We start from the raw sequence: 16,588 nt of genomic DNA, 5'->3' as shown, positions 1-16,588 counted from the left end.
CCCGCGTCCCCTGCATCGGCAGGTGGACTCTCAACCACTGCGCCACCAGGGAAGCCCTTTTTTTTTTTTTAAAGATTTTTTTGATGTGGACAGTTTTTAAAGTCTTTATTGAATTTGTTACAGTGTTGCTTCTGTTTTATATTTTGGTTTTTTGGCCTTGAGGCATGTAAGATCTTAGCTCCCCAACCAGGGATCGAACCCACAACCCCTGCATTGGAAGGCGAAGTCTTAACCACTGGACCGCAGGGAAGTCCCAGCCACGCTCTCTGAATTGCGGTCGCTTTATAATAGTCTTGACGTCCATTGAGAAAGTCTTCCTGTCTTGTCTCCTTCTTCCAGAATGTCTTGGCTTCTTGCCCTGGTATTTCACTGTCAGTTTGTGTCAGGTGCCACAAACACACCTGTTGATGTTTTGGTTATCGTTGCCTTGAGCAGTTTGAGGAGAAATAGCACGTTTGCATTACAGTGCCTTCTAGCAAATGGACATAATAGTTTCCTCGGTTCATTCAAATCTTTTTCAACCTCAGTACTGTTTTATAAGTTTCTGGGGGGAGACTTTGCATATTTTTTGTAACACATATTCTTAGATATTTGGCATGTTTATTTAAATCTTATTATAAATAGTATCATTAAAATTTTTATTTGCTGTTTATTGATGGCACATAGATATTAAATGCTATTTGCATATTGCTGTCATATCTGATAGCCTTGCTGGTTTCAGTTACAGGGTTCATGATATGTGCAGTCACGTCTCCTGCAAATAATGACAGTTTCGTTTCTTATTGTTTTACCTTCTCTGCCGCTTTCACCCCAGTCGCATTGGCTGAGACTTTCGGTAAAAGGCAGTTGTCCTTGACTTACTCCTGCTCTCTGAGGGAGAGCTTTCAATATCTGACCATTAGTTATGATACCGCCTGTGGAATTTTTAACAATCACATTAAGGAAGTTTCCTTTCATCCCAAATTTAAGAAGGATTTTTGAAATCCTGAATGGTAAATTATTTTAGTTTTTTTCACCTTTTTTCTGTTAATGTGGCAAATTATGTTGATTTTCTGTTAAACCTCTTTGCATTGTTGCAGAGAGGTCATGATGCGTTTTTCTTTTTATAAATATCTGGATTCAGTTTGGAAATCTTTACGTGTTACAGTTACAGTTATTAACATCTTGAGTTGACCTTTCTATTTAGGCAAAGGCAGCGGTGTTTTGAGGTGACCATTTTTTTCTCAGGCCCCACAGTTCACTTCTCTCACAACGTTGTGCCCGAGTTTAGACTATTTACAGCAAAGGGCGTGTGGTTGCCGTGCGGTTGCCCAGGGGTGGGGAGGGTGAAGGACGGCTCTGTCTTCCTGTGTTGCTGCACCGCGCAGGGTGAGTGGGAGGGCTGCTTCCAGTTTGGGGTGGACTCAGGCGTTTCTGTCTTCCTCCCCCTCTCCCCCTGCCCTTCACTGTCCCGTGTATCACGTGCCGCGTTCCTCAGGGAAGCACCCACAGGGCTGGGCACCTTCAGGAGGGGTCCAGACGCTCGCCTCCAGCCGCCTGTGGCTCTGCCAGGTTCCCTAACATCTCCCTGACTGTCTCCTCTTGAGTGAAAGCAGAGATGAAGATGGACCCACCTCATGAATTGTTGTTGTAAAGGTTGAATGACTTATATGCCACTCTTATAAGGGATATAATTGAGACATGTTCAGTGACGTGAAAGCGCACGCACAGTGCAAGGTTGATTGAAAAAGGATGAAGTATGATCCCATTTCTTAAAAATTCTGCATACGTGTGTGTGTGTGTGCGTGTGTGTGTGCGCGCGTCTGTGTGTGTACATATATAACAGAAAGAATGCTTTTTTCAGCTGGCTTTTCTATATTCTAAATTTTCTATAATAAATAAAATGCTGTTTTACTTTTCTGTTAAGAAAAATAAATCTGTAAGTTGTTTCTAAGAGAAAACTTCATTGCAGCATTGTGCAAAATAATTATCGATTGGCAACTACCTGAATTTTCAGCAATAGAGTAATAATGGTATGTTAATGGGATGTTATGATTGCTACATTAAAATGTTAATTATTGGTTTCTTAAATTTTACATTGCTTAGTATTTTTATTTTATTTTAGGCAAACTTTGGAGTCGGAGTTTAAAACTAGCTTATACTCTACTTAATAAACTGACTAGTAAGAATGAACCACTCCTTAAACCCGGAGACAGAGTAAGTAACCAAGTGCACCTTTGTTGGAGTGAGTGAGAATGGAGACTAAAAATCTGTTTCATTGACGTCAGTGTTCTCTCAGTTGTTCAGACTTACAGCATTAATACAAGGGATTTAAGTCAGCAATGAAAAAATACTAAATGTGGAAAAAGTTTGTGTTGATGTAGGTAAAATGATCGTTCCTTTTATTCTCCCTTACTGCCCCTTTCCTGATTCTTAAACCTCTTTTCTCTTTGACTTCATATGTGTTGATTTTAATAAAAATATTAATGTCAGATATTAATCAGTGCTGCATTTCCAAAGCTTAAGTTTTGTGAAGAAATGCTGACCTTACTTTGAAACTCGGTGTGTCGTTTTATATTCATCTCCTTCCCTCTTCCATGTGGCCAGAACAGAACTCAGAGGAGGCTTGGGGCTTGGTTCCTCGTCCTGCACTGCCCAACGTGGTTGGCAATAGCCACAGGGGGCTGCTTAAATTAACCCAAATTTAATGAAATTAGAGTTTTAGTTCCCTAGTTGCACGAGCCCCATTTCCAGGGTTCAGTCACTGCGTGTGGCTGACAACTAGCTACCATATTTGATAGCTTGGAGAAAAAACGATTCCACCATTGTGGGAAGTTCTGCTACACAGCACTGCTCTAGGCAGACTGAGCCAGGCTTGGGGAGCCCTGGTGTAGCGGGAGGTCCAGCATGGTGAAAGCCAGCATACTCAGCAGTGAAATCCCCAGTGAGAAAGCTTGCCTGGGGTCAGGTCACCCAGCAGGGAAGCTGTAGGTTGACAGGATGGTGTGGGGTTTCGGACGGCTCTCAAGTGCCTCAGTCTTTAATGTGGACCAGTAGCCAAGGACATTTATGGACCACGAAACTTCAACATGGAAGAACACGACCAAAGGGCAAAAAATGGGGAAAAAAGGAAAAGGGGAAAGGGCGGGGGAGGGGGAGGAAGAGGAAGCAAACCGACCTGGAGGAGAGCTACATACGGGAAAGTTTTGTTTTGTTTTAAATTAGTCTTCATGTCCCTGGAGACCTGAGGTGAAGGTATTGCTCCATAAACCGACAAGAAGCTGGTAGTGGGGGAGACCGAGATGGAAAGCAGGGAGGAAAAACGGTGCGGATTACACCTGATCAAGAAGGCCGACATCTGACTAATGGGGCTTCCAGAAAGAAGGGGGAACGGAGAGTAGAAAGTTTTTAATGCTGACGATGGTGCAAGACTGTACCCTGGAGCGGGGGGTGAAGGACCGGCAGGCGGTGCCGGGACCCCCACCGAGACGCTCACCCCAGTGCCGCGTAGGGCAGGGTGCAGGAACCTCGCGGCCTCCTGGGGAAAGTGGGCTGTGCACAGAGAGGGCCTCAGTTTCTCAGCCTGGCACTGGGGGAGACGGCTGTGCTTCGGAAGCCCAGAGGGAGTGCGGTCTTCCTGGGCAGTCGACGGATGTGAGGGTGGGGCACCATTCTCAGACAGGCAGGACTCAGAAGACTGGGCTCTTTCTTGGGAAGCTCACAGAGGGAGCTCCCGCATACGAGTGAGTGGCCCGAACGGGAGAGCCACCAGGGTGGCCCAGGGTGACCGCGAGCTGCGGGCGAGGAGCAGCCGGACAGGACCAGGAGGGCGAGGCCCCAGGTGGGCAGGCTGGTCAGCAGCTGGTGAAACCCAGGAGCTTACCTGACTGGTTGGCTATTTAGAAATACTACTGACAGGTTTGACACACCCAGCGGGGCGTTTCCGAGCAAGCTGGCCGGTGCACACAGAGGAAGGGAAGCCAGTGAAAGAGGCAGTGGCTGTCACCACCAGAGAGGAGGGGCACGCTTGGCTGTAGAAACGTAAATAGTACAGGAATGATCCCTTATGATACCTGGCGCTTTAGAACAAACCTGTCGGTACCCCTGACTTATGTTGTGCTTTAAAATGGTTCTAAGAATCACAAATTTCTTTCTCTTGAAGAAAGTTCTTGTAAGAGGACAAGGACTTCCAGATACTTCACTGACTTGCAAGTGAATCCACGTAACTGGGTTAATTATAAAGGATTGATGAGATCACAGCGGTTGATTTAGTGATTGGAAATGAATGGCAAGTTCATCCTCCTGTGATAATATACTTTATAAAAGTGAACAAACACAACCTTTATAACATTCTCTAAGGACATGTATGTTCTACCAGACATCCAGTCTCAAGGCTAAAGGTCACAGTTCTTAATCGTGGGACAAATGCTTTTAACACCAACTTTCAAAGGAGAGCTTTGCCGTTTTCAACAAACTTATTAGAAACTTGATTTCCAGGCCTCAGGTACAGAATTCTGACACAGATACAGCTTAAATTTTGTCTTGTGAATACAGGGTTGTTAATTATCCAAAGCCCTCGGAGGCCCTGTGTTAACGGCCCCCTCAGATACTGCTCTGACTTATCATGTAGGTTTCGAGCACACTGCTATTACAATATTTGGGACTTAGAAAAACCTCATCCCGTAAATAGCTTCTGACTTAACCGGACATTATAAGAAATGGAAATTGGGATGGTGGGAGAAGAGAAAGGTGGGGAATGAAGAGGGCTCAGTGTTTGTCTACAGTAACAGGAAATAAAGCACACGTCCAGATACCTTCACACGTAACACACAGCAGCGTGAGCATAGTATGGAAAAAGATGAGAGCAGTTGGCAAAAAGAGGATATAAAACATGTTAAAAGTGGCTGTCTTGGGGAGTGGGGAAGGGTTATATGGGTGTTGCTTTTCGTTAGTACTTTTCGTCATTTTGATTCTGTGTTTTAAAACTTTTTTCATAAAAATAAAAATGTAAGGTAAATGTAATAGAATGTGTAATTTAAACAGTGGCAGCATGATGACCAGGTGGGAGCAGGGAGTGGGCCTCCCGTGGAGACTCTGAGAGGGCAGCTGTAGGGGTCTTGCTGAGTTCTCTGCCCACCACCCTCCTCTGTTAATGTTTCGGTCTTGAGCGAAGGTCTGTCCAAGTAAAACGTTGGTGTCAGGATTTTTTCTTTTGGAAGACATTTTGATAGACTTTGATTCCTGGTTCCCTCCTCATGTCCAGTTGTTTTTCACCTGGGCTACTTGATGGTGGGTGATGGTCCATCGCGTCCTTCCCTGAGTCGCTGCTGCCCAGATGGTCAGAGTGGACGGAGCTGGACCTAGACCCCGCGGGCAGACCCAGCTACGCTTGCCTCTAGCCCCAGGAGTTTAACGTTATTTTGTCGCATGCGGGGTAAAGACCGTAACCTAAAGACTGTGTATTAGAAGTTACATGGCTGCAGACACTTAAGGACCAAGGGTTAGCACTCAAAGTAACGTTTTCTGTCTCAGCAGCAGGCATTCAGATGACTGAATTACTCACCCGTGGATTTCACGGTTTTCCTTTGTACTCTCGTAGGTGGCGCTGGTGTTTCCTAATAGCGACCCTGTCATGTTCACTGTTGCGTTCTATGGGTGTCTCCTGGCAGAGCTGGTTCCTGTCCCCATCGAAGTGCCACTAACAAGAAAGGTAGCAAGTGCGGTGCAGGCCCCAGGTTCACGGTCCCTGAGGCTGCATCCTGAAGTCCACGTGTCCATTCGCAGGCCTTAGTCTCCTCACTCCAGGTGCCGTCTGGAGCCGGGGGACAGGCCGGCGGGTCTCAGAGAGATTAGAGCAGCTTCATCTCCAGACGCTCCTTTTATGTATCTCGCTGGTGACAAGGGCACTGGAACCGCTGTTGGTGGGGCCAGTATCACTTGCTTGAATTTCCCAACAGAAACTAACATTTTCTCCTCCAATGCATAGAAGTTGGGGTTTGATGAGGTTTTGTTAAATCATTTCTCAAAATGGTGTGTTTATTGATAATAACTTTCATTTCTTGGGGATAAGTAAATCATTACAGAGATGTCTTTTAGCTCACTTCTAAGTGATAGTTTTAAACATAGGACATTCTCTTGCATTTCTGTTCACTTCCATAACAGCGAGCAGCTTTCATCGCTGACAGATGACTTCTGGCCGGGGCAGGGGGCGGGTTGCTGGTGTTCTAGGTAGCTATTACATTTTAGGTATAAATACCAGTAATCTGATTATTGAAGAATAGATCATTTTAGGAGTAGATTCAGCATGTATTTTAGAAAATCATAGTTTTCTATGGTATCCCAGTGTTCAGGCAGTTGTTCACATGAGCATTATCAGCAAGAGATATTCAAGAATCCCAAAGGTAAAGCTTGTGAATAAAAGCAGTATATCCCAAAGGATAATATATGACGAACAGATATTTGAATACCAGGATTCTTAGGGTAGAACTAGAGTTTGTAAAATTTATAAGAAGAAAATGATAAAACTCTACTGAAGGACATATTCTGTGTGGAAATAATTAAGATTGCTAAAGGTCAGGCCTGCCCCTATTAATCAGTAAATTTCAAACACAAATCAAGTGTAAATTTCAATGCTGTTACGTTTGGAGTTTATTAAAACAGTATTAAATGTCATCTGCAAGAAAAAAGTTTGAGAAATTAGCCCATTACCCAGAACTTTATATGTCATGGCAGAAAATATATCTTTCAAATTTAAAAACAATTGTATTTTATTTGGATGAAAACATAGTATATACCTATAGTATATACCTACACAGGGCTGAATTGTCCCAATTTTCCACGGGCTGAGAAAAAGAGTTCTGCTCTGTGTGAGCTGAGCACCTCTGCCTTCTCTGTTTCTGCAGGACGCTGGCAGCCAGCAGGTCGGGTTTCTGCTGGGCAGCTGTGGCGTCGCCCTGGCCCTGACCACGGACGCTTGTCAGAAAGGCCTGCCCAAGGCCCAGACCGGAGAGGTGGCGGCCTTCAAAGGTGGGCCTGTGGGCGGGCAGCGTGTGGCCCAGTTCTCTGCCAAACCGGGCCCTCGGGCGTCCTTTCCTGTCAGTGACTGTTACAGAAACGGAAGGGCCTTCAGGAAAAGCGAGGCCGTGTTCTAGGCCTTGGGGAATCTTGCTCCTCGCCTGGGTCAGGCTCTCGACCTGTGCTGTCCAGCCTGGGGGCCACTGGCCGTCAGACACATAAGTTCATAAAGGTTCAGTGAGGCGAGGCTCCTCAGCTGTCAGCAGCTCGGGCTGCGTGTTGGGTGGCAGAGGCGCCGTTGCGGGGAGCAAAGACTCCTGACCCTCGCCTCTGCCGTGTCCCTGTCTGCACCCTCACAGGTTGGCCCCCCCTCACCTGGCTGGTGATCGACGGGAAGCACCTGACTAAGCCCCCCAAGGATTGGCACCCATCGGCGCAGGACGCGGGGGCCGGGACCGCCTACATCGAGGTAGCCACCTCGCCTGGCGAGGCTGAAACAGACCCCCGTGTTCAGGGCTTGTTCCCCGAGTGTAGCTGCTGCTGCTTAGATCACAGGCAACAGCTTCTGTGCTTTGCCTTCACCCCAGAAAGATGAGGTGTCTTGTGGGAACTCACTGAGATCCTCCCCTGGGGACCAGCCTGCGTGCACCTGTTGCCCTCGGTACCTGCCCAGGGTGACCCGACTTCAGCTGAGGGTGTCACCTTGAGGGCCTGGGCATGAAGTGCGCTCCAGTTGAACCGATGGTTGGTGAAGGGGGACGGCCTCCGGAGACATCGCCTAACGAGCCTGTGCTTTTGAAATCTTTCAGTATAAAACCAGCAAAGAAGGCAGCACCGTGGGGGTCGCGGTGTCCCACGCATCCCTGCTGGCACAGTGCCAGGCTCTGACCCAGGCATGCGGCTACTCAGAAGGTGAGGGTGTGGGGCGGCTCTCCAGCCGGGCACAAGGCACCTGGACGCTGTCCGCGTAGCATCTGCTGTTTAATCCAGGTCGTGCGGCTCGCGAGCTCGGGGCCTCTGCTCTCCTGGACAGGTGGAGTTTGGACATTGGCGTTACAGAGCGTGAAACCCACTCACTACCCATTGGTCTGTGCCCAGTGGGCTGGTTCAAGCTGTGCCGTAGCTGAGGGGCAGTGCATTTTGCATTTTCTTATCGGGGCACACTTTTTCTTACTGTTTTCTGTGGCTGGCTTTGGCTTAAGCTGTCACACACTCGGATGTACCAGTGGAATATTTGTGGTCAGGGCTTGTCTCCTGGCAATGTACCGGCAGCTCCCCCTTTACTGTGAAATATCAGCGAGGTAACGTAGAGAAGTTTACTTCTTTCCACTAAAATACTGGAATTGAACAAAACTAGGAAGTAACTTGAGTGGTATGTGTAAAATCTGAAATATCAGTGTTTAGAAGCAAGGGCTAGCTGAGGGCACCGGGCAAGACTTCGGTGGACATTTGGAAAAGGATTTTAGGTGTGTTCAAGGGCCTACGTAATTTTTTTTTAATTCTATCACATCAGGTCCCCTGGTTTTCTTTTTCTTCAGATCCAGTGCTAACCATACGTGTATCACCTATAATTTGGGCTCTTTAGCCAACAAGGGAACGTGTGCACAGTATTCTTCTTATCAGAATGCAGCAGCATTTCCTGGCACACAAACCAAACTTCCTATTCACTGTTGGGTGTTCCTTCTGTGGGTGCACCTGGCAGCCCCAGGCTCTGTCCTCTGCCTGAGCTCTGAGCTCAGGGCTGTGCTGAAGCGGCCCTGGGACCCCAGCTACCGCTGCGCCCTACAGCACGCTCGGCACAGCCTCTGGGAGAGAGAGTGGGCAGGAGGGAAGGAACATCTCTGAAGGGAAGTGACATGGGGAGCCTGTGACATTTCCCAGGCCTGCAGGATGACGTGAGAAGTGGGGGTGCGCGGGCGTAGGGTTGGGAGGTGAGAGACCCGCCACGGTCCCTCATCTCCACGTCCAAGCCTGCAGCCTCTGGAGTGTATATGCTGCTCCCTGTGTTTCCAGATTAGTGATCAGCAGATTCTCCGTTTTAATCCACAGTTGTATGACCTTCTACTTTTATGTTTTTCCAGTAATTTGAATAACCAAGTAACCTGATAACCAAGATTATTGATTGATTGGTGCATGGCATTTGGGAGCGCTGTGTATCTTTCCTGAAACTCTTATATGCTGATGATGTAATCATCTCAGGGTTTGTCTGAAAATGCACATGACTTGTGAGGAGGGTCACTCCCCACAAGTCATGGTTAAACACGTGCTTTAACCATCTTTGTCCTCTTTCAGCTGAAACGTTAACAAATGTGCTGGATTTCAAAAGGGATGCCGGCCTGTGGCATGGAGTGTTAACAGTGAGTGCTGTGTCTAAATGACCTGACTGTTAGAGGGAGGGTTGCTAACATTTCACGTCTGTGGGTGACACCAAACCCTATTATAGCTGATGGAGTAACCCTTAGTCGTGTTGGTGTGAACGGTGTCTCTGGACTGAGCTGTCCTGTGAGCAGAGCTCTGATGCTCTCTGTGCCTTTCCTGGCGGGGCTCGTGCCCAGCCCCGACCGCTCGTCTCTTTGCAGAGTGTCATGAACAGGATGCACGTGGTCAGCATCCCATATGCGCTGATGAAGGCGAACCCACTCTCCTGGATTCAGAAAGTGTGTGCGTATAAAGGTAACGGAAATAGCACCATCTCTCCATTCATCCTTCGTTAGAGAAGGCTCTTTGAATTCATCTTTGGCGATAAGAAAAAATAAAGCAGCATGCAGAACCGCAGGCGTGTGTGGGCCGGGGCCAGGCTCCCCTACAGCCGTGGTGGGTCTGAGTTGCCAGCGCTGGGGAGCTGGGGGGTTGTGGAGGACAGCTCTTCTCTGCAAGGGCCGTAGATTCCTAACTTTATTCTCTCACAGAAATGCTCCTAATTCTTAGTTCTTGAGGTGGTTTTGATTTGAAGTTAGGGCTCTTCAAGCCACCAGTAGCAAAGCCGTTTACTCAAAGCGGCTTATGACCCAGAGTGAGGGGGCTGCCCGTGGGGCCCAGCCTGCCCTGCTGTCCACCTGTGGTCAGTCGGTGCTTCCCCAGCATGGCCACACCTGCGTGGTCTGAGTGTCCCTCTGGCTCTGCTTCGGCGGAGCTCGGGGGCACCTTTGGTCACCCCTGAGGGGGACTCTGGCTTTCTTCGCACTGACTTGTCCCGGGTGGCCGTGTGCTTGCCGACTGCACCGATGATGGTGCCAGTTACTGATGTGGACGTGGGCCGTGCTCTGCGGCGTGTTGGGCGCTGTCTCTGTTTACCCTAACGGGGGAGAACCGAAGTCCGGTGGGGCGTTCGGCGGGTGCCTCTGCTGGTGAGAGCAGGGCCGGGAGTGAGGCCCAGCCCGTCTGTTCACATTGGGGGCCTCCCTGCAGCCCCACGTCCCCGGGGGCCCCCAGCACAGGGCAGGCCCAGCCTCACAGCTGTGGGAGGGGCAGCTCGAGAGGGAGGGGCAGGTGTGGGGAGAGCCGAGAGGCTCCGAGAGAGAATCGGTTGCGAAAGAGCGAGTTGATTTCTAGGTAGGCCGGGCGGGGCGGCCGTGCGGGGCGGCCGGGCGGCAGGGAACACGCGGCCTGCTCTGTGTGCATGCGCCCCTGATGCAGGCGTGTCCCCGCCCCCCCCACAGCCCGGGCCGCGCTGGTGAAGTCCCGCGACATGCACTGGTCGCTCTTGGCGCAGCGAGGTCAGAGGGATGTCAGCCTCAGCTCCCTGCGCCTGCTGGTCGTGGCCGACGGTGCGAACCCGTGTGAGTACCGCCTGCCCACCCCTGCCCCCGCGGGCCGGCCGCCGGGGCTCAGGGCTGAGCTGGAACGTGTCGGGTGCCCCGTGGACATGGGTGCGTCTCCTGCTCTGTGACTCGGGGTCTCGTGGTGACTCACGGGTGCGTCTCAGACGTGTTTGTCAGGCCTCTCTGTTTAAAGTGGTTCTGACCAGTGGATGGGAGGTCCGTGCCCGAGCGGGTCTGACCAGAGTGTAGATACAGCCAGAGCCCGGTTCAGGCTCCCAGCCTGTGGCCTGTGCCCCACTGCACTGGCTTGGCCGCTGCGCGTTCCCGGCCGCCCCGTGTCCTCCCGGGGAGTTTTCTCACTGCTTTAACACCTGTGTGTCACTGTTCGTGCACTGAATCCACCCTGGACCAGAGGCTGCCTTTCATCTAATACCCTGTCCAGCTGTGGCCCCGACACTCGGGAGGGCACCCTACATTCTAGCACCCCAAAGCCTCTCGTTCCCTCCACCCACCCCGAACCCCGAGGGCCCCGCCGTCCTGCCTCCAAAGCACCAGGAGCTGCCGGCTTCTCTGAGCCTCCACTGCGGTGCACCCGTCGAGCCACCAGGAGCCCGTCCCGGGGCTGCTGCCCCCCAGACCCCAGATCCCACAACTCCAAGTGCCCGTCACTTCCCTGTAGCTCCGAGCCCTCTGGACGGTCTTGTGTGTCCTCTCCTGGACACAAGGACCCATGACCAGGTCCCCTCCTTCCCTGGAGCCTCGCTGTGCAGAGAGAAGGTATAGGTCATGGTGCAGCCCCGGGGCCCCAGTGTGTGCAGGGCTGTGTTGACTCAGGTCCTGAGCGGGCAGCACCCAGCCTCCTAGGAGCTGAGTTTTCGTGGCCCGGTGACGCTGGCGGAGAAGCAGGGATAGAGAGCTAGGCTGTGCCCACAGGAGAGGCACGGCAGGGCTGCTTGGCAGAGGCTGCAGCTCCGAGGCACGCCCAGGAGAGGGCGCGCACGTGGCCGGGGCCTCAAGCGGTGGAAGGTTTGGCTGCGGCTCCATTAGTGCCCTGGGTCACCTCCCGCTTGGCAGAGCTGCCAGGAGGCGGGTGAGGCCGTGGGTTAGACCTCAGAGACAGTGCGGGGCTGAGAGTTGGCTGCTTGTTTGCTGGCGATTTGAGAACGCGCCCTGTTTTTCATGGAAAGAGCCCCACCCCCTCCCCATGAGACTTTGACTGAGGTGAAGGGGTGCAGCCTCCAGGCCTGGCGCCGGGCGTCCGCCACGCCACGTGCCCGTCGGCCTTGCACTCAGCTCTTGCGTCCACTCTGTCTCACGCAGGGTCCATATCCTCCTGTGACGCGTTCCTCAACGTCTTCCAGGCCAGAGGGCTGAGGCCGGAGGTGATCTGTCCCTGTGCCAGTTCCCCGGAGGCGCTCACGGTGGCCATCCGCAGGTAGACCATCCTGTAGACGCTTAGTTCACCCTCGTTCAGCCGAATTACCTGTGGTAGCAGATTTGGTTGATCTGTTCCTGAGCAGGAGAAATCGAGAGCAGCGACCGGCCCTGGGCCCGTTTCCCAGGTGTGTTGGTGTTGTAATGGGGCAGCCCCAGGTGCCACGTCCAGCAGCCTGTGTTGGCCGCATGTCCCACACCGGCCTGGTTTGTGGCGCAAGTTCGATAGCGGCTCCCTGGGTCGCGATCTCTGGATTCTTGCAGCACGCGGGCTGGTTTTCCCGAGTGTTCCTCCGATCAGGAAGGCCTTGTGTCCCACAGTAAACACTGCAGCCAGGACTCGCCCCTGTTCCGGGGCAGGGTGGCCGGCGGCCAGTGTGCATCAGCTGTGGACGGGGGTCTGTGCCTGCGGGACCCTTGACCTCACAGTGATGCCCCCAACCCCACCGCCCCCAGGCTGCATTGTCTCTGGGCTCATCCATGTCGCTCCCCAGGCCTCTGCAAGTGTGCCCCTCGGCTCACCTTCCTGCCCAGGTCGTCCATGCTGCCCTGAGCGCCATCCTCGGGTAGAGGGCAGCGTCCTCGCAGCTGAGGGTGACTTAGTGTTAATTTTCCACCCTCAACTCAAATTAGCCTCAGCTGTGGTCTTGTGTTATGTCTGTGTATTTATAAGTAGTGGTGTAAGTGCTCGTAAAGTTTTAGTAATAATCAGCGTTGAAAACAGCGTCTTTATTCTTCACAGACCGTAAGGTGCTCTTCGTCCCTTTGTTCTGTGGTGGTTCCTTGTGCTCAGCAGAGTAGTGTTTTCCCGCTGGAGAAGATACGACATTTGTTTCTCAGCAGCCCGGTTCCTGCTGCTGCGAAACTAATCAGGCCCAAACTTGGCGTCGCAAACAGCAGCAGTCACTTTCCTCCCTCTCCTGCTTCCCACTGTCAGGAATTGGGAAGGGCTGCTCAGGGCAGTTCTGCCGGTAGTTCGATGGTCTCGGGCTGGCACGGGCTGGGGAGCGGCCGGCACTTCGTTGTTCCTGCGTGCGGTCCCAGGCTCCTCCCCCTGGCTTTGGTGCTCACAGGCTTGCTCCCAGGAGGCATGTCGCTCTGCTCACGTGCTGCTCGGGGCTCCGGGGGATGTCCCAGGATGGCCTGGTGGAAGCGTCCTTGCGGCCCACAGGGCCCCCCTGCAGAGGAGTGCGTGGGGTGGGGCGTCGTGCAGACCTGTGGGGACACATGCTGCCCCCGAAGGTCCTGCAGCCAACGTCCCCACAGCCGGCGCAGACGGGCACCTGGCTGCTCATCGTCCTGTCGGCAGGGGGCCGTGGTCCCACGCCCACGGGCTCTGTCCCCTCGTCAGTTAATCAGTTTTGTTTCCAGGCCGCCTGACCTGGGGGGCCCTCCTCCAAGAAGAGCTGTGCTGTCGATGAGCTGCCTCAGTCACGGCGTGATCAGACTGGACGTGGAAGAGAAGCTCTCGGTCCTGACGGTTCAGGACGTGGGTCAGGTGATGCCTGGAGGTGAGGTCACAGCTGGGGATGGTCTTGTCCTGCGGCCGGGTGGCAGCAAAGGCTCTGGAGCACGCGAGCACCAGAGGGCTTCAGGTGATGCCCCATGTGAATTGGGATTTTAATTAGTAACATATTTTTTGCTTTTTGCCTCCCTTTGTATCAAGTTAAAGTTGTGCTGAAATACGAGGTGTGTCTATGGCCTGTGAACCAGACTCTGGTTCCCCACCGTTGGGGAATTAGTGCCAGAGCTCGGGTTCTGGGTGCTCACTCCACGCCAGGCAGTCGTCACGCCTCTCCCGAGGCCAGGCGTCACTCTCAGGCCCCTGGACGTCTGCAGGTAACCCGGTGATGAGACTGTCTCTACATCCTGAGGAGGGCCTGTTAGGGGAGCAGTGTGGCCCTGAAGGTTCCCAGGGATCCCTGTGCGCTCCCAGAAGGGCCCCGGGCCCAGATGACGCATGCGTCGCGGGGTGTCTGTGCCGCCGTGGCAGCCGGCGAGCGCAGGAAGGTGACGGCGCTGTGCCTTGCATCTCCCCCGCAGGCGTGAGCACACGCGGGACCGTGTGCAGGGTCATGGGGGAGAGTTGAGAGCACAGCCGGGCCCGGGAGACCCTGTGGCACTGAGTTGGGGAGCGCCCCTCACCGCGGTGACGCCGTGGCTGTACCAGCTCCCCTCCTCCCCGTGCTGGCCCTCCTGGGTTCCGGGCAGCTGCCAACCCACCTGGGCACCTCCGGAGAGCAGCCCCATCTCTGCACCAGTCACCCTGTCTGCTGCTCTCCGGGGTACAGGGCCTGCGTGGGTGGGGCGTGAGCCACCCACGCTCGGGGACAGGCTGGGAACCAGCGGGAGGGCCACGGGCCGCGGTCTGGGCCTGTGCATGTGCCAGAGGTCGGACACGTAGAGCAAGGCTGGACGTTTGAGTTCGTTTCTAGTTCCACTTTCTTAGAAGCGTGAGTTGTGTTTTTCCTTTGCATAAGTCTGCCAAAAATAAGGACTCGGCGGTTCCGTAGAGGCAGGAACTCCAGCATAAACATTTTATGAGGGGTAAAGAGCAGGGTCTTTCTGATTTTTAGTTGTTATGTGGCGAGCACAGTAATTCTTTAAAAGATGGTGAAATGTCGTAATAGGCGATTCTTTTGATTGAAAGTATAAGGACTTTCGTTTTATTCTTAAACTTGGACCAGGCTCTGTGTGTGTGCACACACTCCCTCAGGCACGTGTGTGCTCCCTCAGGGGTGTGTGTGCACGTGCTCCCTCAGGGGTGTGTGTGTGTGTATGTGCACACGCTCCCTTGGGGTGTGTATGTGTGCACGTGCTCCCCTGGGTGTGTGTGTGTCTGTTGCCGGGATTGTTGCAGGTCTGAGTCAGTGAGGACCTGGGGGGTCTTGTTTTCGGCAGGTGCGCAGCCTTCTCTGTGTCAGCCCCAGGGTTGTGTTACCACGGCACGCCGGGGTTGTCCCTTTTGGTCTGGTTGTGGCGTGGGCGAGGTCTCTGTTGTATTAGGATGCAGGCGAGTGCACAGATCTGGGGGGAAACGCGTGCGCAGCAGCGCCACCCTCCGCTGCCTGCCCTCCTGAGGCTCTGGGCCACAGGCGGCCGCATCGGCGGCGGGCGTGCTGCTTGGTGAAGACAGAAGGGGGTCATGGGGCCGCGGGAGGGGCCCACGCTCGGGTGGGGTCGTCAGGCCTGGTGTGGGAGCCAGCCTGAAAGGCAAAGGTGTGAGCGGATGGCACCTCCCATCTCCTGCAGGAGGGCGGTGCCGGGGGGGACGACAGAGCCCGTGTGTGACTGGGAGCATTTCTGTCACCTTCAGGTGCTGCGTGTGGAACATGCAGGCTTGTGGCCAGAGGGGTGTGAGTGACCAAGCCTGGAGCACACGAACTGTTCGTGTCCACCCTGCAGAGGCCAAGCCCGCGGGTCTCTGGGGATGGCCCATCTCAGTGTCCTCTTTGTTCGTGCCCTTGAGGGTTGTTTTCTCTCTTTAGCTAACGTGTGTGTTGTGAAGGTGGAGGGGACCCCTTACCTCTGTAAAACCGATGAAGTTGGAGAAATCTGCGTCAACTCCAGCGCGACGGCGACAGCATACTATGGGCTGCTTGGGATCACAAAGAACATCTTTGAGGTCCGTGCCTGATCCCTACTTTGTGCTGAAGTCGAGTCCGCAGCTGCGGAGGGGTGGGAGGGGACAGTGTGGCTCTCGGCAGTGCCCGCTCTGGCAGGCCAGCCCTGCGCGGGCGCCTCGTGGCCCTGATGGATCCAGGTTGGCCCAGGGAAGCCGGCCTCTGGGCTGGAGCCGCGGGGTCGTCAGGAGAGTCCAGCGAGTGCCCCCCAGCCCCCAGGCCAGGAGGGGGAGCACGGGCCGTGGAGGCCAGGAGCCTGAAGGGGGTCTCACCAGACGGCAGGGACTCTGGCCCTGGTGGGAGCCCCTTCCCCTCCAGGGAGACGCGGTGATGCCCGTCTGAGGAGCCACGCCCGGCGCGGGCAGCGCATGCCTGGCCCTCTCTCTCGCCCGCCTGCCACTCGCTTGATCCCTGTGGACCACGCCTGACCTTGTCCTCCCCACTCTGTGCAGACTGTCCCAGTCACGGCAACGGGTGCGCCCGTCTCCGACAGACCTTTCACCAGGACGGGGCTGCTGGGCTTCATCGGGCCTGTGAGTATGTCCCGCTGGCAGCCCTGGGCCTGCAGGTGGGCTTAGAGCTGGGGAGGGGTGCTGCTCTGCGTCCCCTGTGCACAGGACCCCCCCGACAGAGTCCCGGCCTCCAGAACGTCACGGGGGCCGAGCTGGGGAGCCCTATCTGTAGCGCAGGAGCATCAAGTCCTTAACAGACTTCACCCTCAGCTGCATTCCTATCTCTGACCTTTCCGGTGCTGATGCCTGCCCTGGGTGCCCGCTC

General features: G+C 53.8%; 1 protein-coding gene across 1 annotated transcript in view; it reads left to right on the top strand.

Annotated features, from left to right (window-relative positions):
- Positions 1-16,588, top strand: part of DIP2A (DIP2 acetate--CoA ligase A) — a 96,340-nt gene that overhangs the window by 52,204 nt on the left and 27,548 nt on the right. The window contains exons 9-20 of the mRNA XM_007452476.1: positions 2,105-2,196; positions 5,579-5,689; positions 6,882-7,005; positions 7,353-7,462; positions 7,803-7,905; positions 9,286-9,350; positions 9,573-9,666; positions 10,653-10,772; positions 12,075-12,189; positions 13,560-13,699; positions 15,677-15,813; positions 16,264-16,344. Of these exons, the coding sequence (XP_007452538.1) occupies positions 2,105-2,196; positions 5,579-5,689; positions 6,882-7,005; positions 7,353-7,462; positions 7,803-7,905; positions 9,286-9,350; positions 9,573-9,666; positions 10,653-10,772; positions 12,075-12,189; positions 13,560-13,699; positions 15,677-15,813; positions 16,264-16,344 (1,292 nt within the window). The remainder of the gene's footprint in view (positions 1-2,104; positions 2,197-5,578; positions 5,690-6,881; positions 7,006-7,352; positions 7,463-7,802; positions 7,906-9,285; positions 9,351-9,572; positions 9,667-10,652; positions 10,773-12,074; positions 12,190-13,559; positions 13,700-15,676; positions 15,814-16,263; positions 16,345-16,588) is intronic.

Source organism: Lipotes vexillifer, unplaced genomic scaffold (genome assembly GCF_000442215.2).
Source record: "Lipotes vexillifer unplaced genomic scaffold, Lipotes_vexillifer_v1.1 scaffold545, whole genome shotgun sequence".
NCBI lineage: Eukaryota > Metazoa > Chordata > Mammalia > Artiodactyla > Lipotidae > Lipotes > Lipotes vexillifer.
This window is presented reverse-complemented; position numbering and strand designations above follow the sequence as displayed.